At 35.2% G+C, this 4,908-nt stretch overlaps 1 protein-coding gene across 1 annotated transcript; it reads right to left on the reverse strand.

Annotated features, from left to right (window-relative positions):
• Nucleotides 1-1,074: 1,074 nt before the first annotated feature.
• On the reverse strand, nucleotides 1,075-3,814 carry LOC104612834 (putative protein S-acyltransferase 7). The gene is made up of 5 exons (XM_088892846.1): nucleotides 3,488-3,814; nucleotides 2,900-3,067; nucleotides 2,543-2,806; nucleotides 2,211-2,444; nucleotides 1,075-2,000 (listed from the first exon to the last, which is right to left on the reverse strand). Exons 1-5 carry the CDS (start codon nucleotides 3,806-3,808, stop codon nucleotides 1,854-1,856), a joined length of 1,134 nt encoding a protein of 377 aa, XP_088748972.1. The 5' UTR covers nucleotides 3,809-3,814; the 3' UTR covers nucleotides 1,075-1,853.
• Nucleotides 3,815-4,908: the final 1,094 nt, after the last annotated feature.

Raw genomic sequence — 4,908 nt, forward strand, 5'->3', positions numbered from 1 at the left:
AAAACTTACTCAAGCTCTTCAAATTTAAATTCTTCTAATATGTATCCATCCCACATTTTATTCTCCAACAAACATTTCATCCCACATTTATATTATTTTCTCAATGTTAAACATGTTTGCCCATATTTTAAGCCTTAGGCCCTCAGCTGGGCTGAAAGGTCAAAAAGCGTTGTTATCGTCTCCGCTGGATTGCATTCAAGATGCTTTAAGAAGTGATTTAATGCTATCAATGATTCTAATTCTAATCTTTCGTAGGATAAATTTTATTGTTGGCTTTTGCTTTAGGTTTAGGTTTTTCGATTTTTTTTTCCTTCTATCTCGTTAGTTTTTCATTTCTCTTTTATGTATCTTTGGTTTTCTTATTGATTGAGTTGAACAAATTATCTTTTTACAAGAGAGAGAATCTGAACAAAGTATAGTAATCACCTTGCTTAGATGGTATAAGTCTTTGGATAGGAGTTTTTGACACAATTTATGGACTGCAGTTTACTCTTTTACATCCCAATGAGTTCAAATCAGCCTCCCACAAGACCCCCCCCCAACGTCCCACAACACATCTCCACCGTGTATTGGAAACATCTCCTGATGATAATACCAGGAATGATAATGTCATCATCGGGAAATGTTCCCAATACACGATGGGGATGTGCTGTGGGGAGCTGATTCGGTCTCCATCCCAATATCCTCTATTGAAACATAAGAAACTCTATAATCAGATTTCCTTTTTCCTCATTTTTTAAGAAAATGGGTAAACTTGTTGGAAGTAAGGGTGACCATTATTCGATTAAAACCGAAATACCGAACTGAAAATTTTGGTTTTGATTTTTTCGATTTTTGGATAATTCGGTTTTTAGGAATTTCGGTTTTCAGATTTAGAAATTCAATTAACCAAAAAAACCGAATTAATTAAATTTATTATATATATTTATATATTAATATATTATATATAATGTATTATAATGAAATTCAATTTCATAATATATATTTTAGGTTATAATATATAATATTATATAGTAATAAAATTCGGTTTTTAACCAAAATAACTGAAAACCAAACAAAAAATTTCGGTTTTATTATAATTCAATTTTGCAAAAATTTTAATTTATTCAGTTCGGTTTTAACAGAATAAACCGAATTAATGCTCACCCAAAATTAAAAGCTTTATGACTTTCTTCTTGAGAAACCCTATTTTTGTGTAGGACCTCTCATCTTTGGAGTTCTCCACATCGCATCTCCTTTCTTTTTGGGCAGGGACAATGGAAGGACATCTCCCTTCTCTCCATGCTGAGCATATGATCAAAGCTCTAATCCGTTAATGGGCGTAAGGGGCAAAATAGGATTTAAAGAAATTAAACGAGTTCAAATGTGATGGGAGGGTATGTTTAAGTTTCAGTGGGTCAGTTCACAATAAACTATATTTAAGTCTAATTGAAAAACTCAAGTATGTTTAACAGTTTAAGTCAACTTATAAAAACCTAGGGTACATATAAGTCTTTTACCCATAAATAAATAAATAAATATCCCGTATTTGACCAGAGGATCAACCAAATATGGGGCTTATGAGATAAATATTTCATGTGAGGAAAACCAAAAAAAGCTATCCATTCAATCATGCAAGTAGATATCAAACCCCAAAAGTAATCTTGCTGATGATACTCTGATTTGTGTACCCTCCCAAATTTAAAAGCAAATATGACGATCTTGTATTGAAGAATTGACCAACATAGCAATTAGAAACAAGAAATGAGACAGGGGAGTAGCGATTTTATTCAATACATTACTGTAAGGAAACACTTCACAGTTCACACAATTCCTCTGAAAGTATGCGCCTTTGCAATATTGCATCCTTCAACTTACCTCTGAACTGTTACTTCAGCTCGAAAATCAACTCTAGAAGGTGGCAATTTGGCAAACCACACTTCCTTTATATTGCTTACTATTCCTTTATCGTATGGATTGGGAGAATCAATGTAATATTGTCGAAAATTCTCATAAGCTGTCTGCAAACAATGAGCAAAAGAAAAAGAAATAGAGAGAACTTTAGCAGAAGAAGTTGCAGAAATCAAAGTGACTGAAAAATCCTAGCTGGGGACTTTTTATAAATAAGAACTTGCATTGGTAAAACAAATTTTAATTTATAGGCAATCAATACTATTGAATCAAACCCTTGGCAATAAAACTGCACTGAACACATCTTGGCTACTACTCACCTGGTTGAGTGCAATCAAATACGTATGAAAACTGGCAAGGCCACCAAGAAACCAGATAGCAACAAAGCTGAACGTTGCCAGTGCAATTGTCTCTGGGCAATTCCTTATTGTCCCAAACAGTCCAATGCTGGACTCTGAGATTCTATGTTTGATTCTATGACAGCAGAAGATGAAGATGTAGACAAAGAAAACCATGGCTGAAGATACGAATGTCAAGTAAAACCTGTAGTTTCGCTGCACATGGAAGGTATATGAACATCAATATAGCTTATTATATACTTCATTAGGAATTTAGGACTCATGCATGCATGTATATATGCAGGGGTGTATACCAGTCCAATACATTGGCCGATCCAGGGACAATGGTGATCAAATTTCTCTACACAGTTATCGCAGATTGCACAATGACTACTTCTTGGTGGTCTGAAAATCTTGCAAATCCGGCAAAATTTCAGTTTCACTTCCACTCCATTGACAACTACCTTAGTTTTTCTTACTTTCTCACTTTGAAGAGTATCTGCTTCTAATGATAAGTGATTGCCTCTTGGGATTATTCCTGGGTCTATTGAACCAACAAGGACCAGGTTAACAAGAACCTGTCAAAAGGAAGTTAAAAATCTTGGAATTATTCAGTTTCTATCTTCTTTATCCCAAAGAGAAAGAAGAGGAAGCTTTGCATCTATACTCACAAGTACTGTTAAAATCACTGCAAAAGTAATTACGAGACTGGAATGTTTCAACAGATCATCTCCAACATAAACACAAAATATCCAACCTGAAATAATTATAGAAACTGTTGTTAAGAGTAGGCCTCTTGGATCTGGACCATAGATGAGACGACCTCTGAAGAAAAATACCTGCATTATAGAATAAATGAAGTTAGTGATAAATGATCATAGGAAAGATGATACGATTTAAATCAGAACTAAAGCTTAATTGACAGACATTAATACTTTGACGGAAGTTCTCAATAGTCAATACCCAGAAGGTAAACTCATTCTTTTGTATTTTTCTATTTGTTTTCCAAAAGAACCTTACACTTAAACAGTCTCCAGTAGTCTTGTCTTGTAAATTACAACTCTGTTCAGTTCTTCTGTTATCGAAGGAAATGCAGAATACAATTGTGGGAACAGAGAAGGCATGCCTATCACTTATCATATATAGTTCTCTTCCTTCGTAATCTTTCTATCTTTCTATCTCTTTTCTTTATTTATTCCTTCTATATATGTTTAGGGAAGAAGAAGAAGAAGAAAAGAGTAAATACAGCAATTATATACATTTTTCCCCGGCCAAACTTGGTAAACTCTCGTAATTCGTTCGACCCCACCAAGATCTGGACGTTGACCCAGACCAACTTTCTTCACTAAACCATCAAATAAATCCTGGCAGGCCACTCTAATATCAAATTCTGACCCCTTTCTGCCATCAAAATTCCCGAACTTCGAGGATGAAGACTTATCTTCATAAACTGTAGATTCAAACTCTGGGTGAACGGCAGTGAATGTTATTTCCCCGGCTTCTGAATCTTTATTAATTGTAATCGGGGTTTTGTTGATAGAAGAAGCCATCTGAGTATCAACGGGAAATGAGTTCATCATCTCCGGTCTCTTCTGTAAGTTCCAACACATAACCGTTGGGAACCAGATTATATTGTGCAACCAACTTTCGAAACTACCTGGTTGTAACTGTCTCTCGTCATCCGTCAACTTTCAAGAAAACTGAAGATTGTAAGAAGCAAGCATGCCGTTCGATCAAAATCAGGTCTGCTGTTAATCTATGTTTATCATTGGAGGGTTCTGAATCTTCTGATTCATTAATAAGCTTAAGCTTGCACATGTGCAGGGCAGATTTTTTTAACTTTAACCCATTCTTTAAAAAAAAAAAACTTTAACCCACTGGTTTCCAGGTCAATGGTTTGATCATCTGGTCTAAACGGATGATCCCTTGCAATTTAAAAAAATAAAAAATAATTATAATTAAAATAAAAAACGGTTAAAACCGTTGTATGGGTCGCTGTCTGGGTCATGTTGCTGACCAAGTCAGTGGTTTATGGCAAGATTCCAGTTCAACAGTGAAATGGAACCAGTTGCAGGCTGAACAGTCCAACCATCCAGGCCAATGACTATTCGAAAATCATACTGATTAGGCTGCATTTGGCATTAAGGACTTATCTCTTTTTTGCTGTTAAAAGCTCAGTATTTGTAGGGGTATTTTAACTAAAAGAAGAGATAAATCCGTAAAATAAGAAATGCGAAATTCAGCCTATGGTTGCTCGAAGAGGCCTGAACGCCCCAACCTGGCTACCAACCGACCAACATTTTACCTTTTACCTGTTGTGTGTTCGTGAATCTTGATAAAATAAGACCTGACTTGGATCCACTTTATCGGGTTTGGATCATCTTTAGAACTGATTCCAATCCCATTTTGAGATAGGATTAGCTGAACGCTAAACCCAATAGCTGTTGACCAAGCTGTGGCTATGAATCAATTATGAATCAATGATAACACTCCATGCCAATCATAAAATACACAGGGATGGCAATTTTCCAGGAATTTTTGAGTATTCAACCCGTTCTGAATTTAATAAGTCCTATTTAAGGTTTGGGATTTTAAATTAAAATCATATAGGGTTTGGGATAGATTTGGGTTTTGACTTTAGGCTATCTGACACCCGATATTTGGTTTTATTTGATGTGAG

Source organism: Nelumbo nucifera, chromosome 1 (genome assembly GCF_055504915.1).
Source record: "Nelumbo nucifera cultivar China Antique chromosome 1, China Antique-T2T, whole genome shotgun sequence".
Taxonomy (NCBI): Eukaryota; Viridiplantae; Streptophyta; class Magnoliopsida; order Proteales; family Nelumbonaceae; genus Nelumbo; species Nelumbo nucifera.

Excerpts from the sequence above, each read along its gene's own strand:
- LOC104612834 (XM_088892846.1), bottom strand. The coding sequence starts at position 3,808 with ATGATGAACTCATTTCCCGTTGATACTCAGATGGCTTCTTCTATCAAC. Across the intron at positions 3,068-3,487 it reads AAGTTTGGCCGGGGAAAAAT|GTATTTTTCTTCAGAGGTCG; the intron begins GTATATAATTGC and ends TCTATAATGCAG. Across the intron at positions 2,445-2,542 it reads TCGGCCAATGTATTGGACTG|CGAAACTACAGGTTTTACTT; the intron begins GTATACACCCCT and ends TTCCATGTGCAG.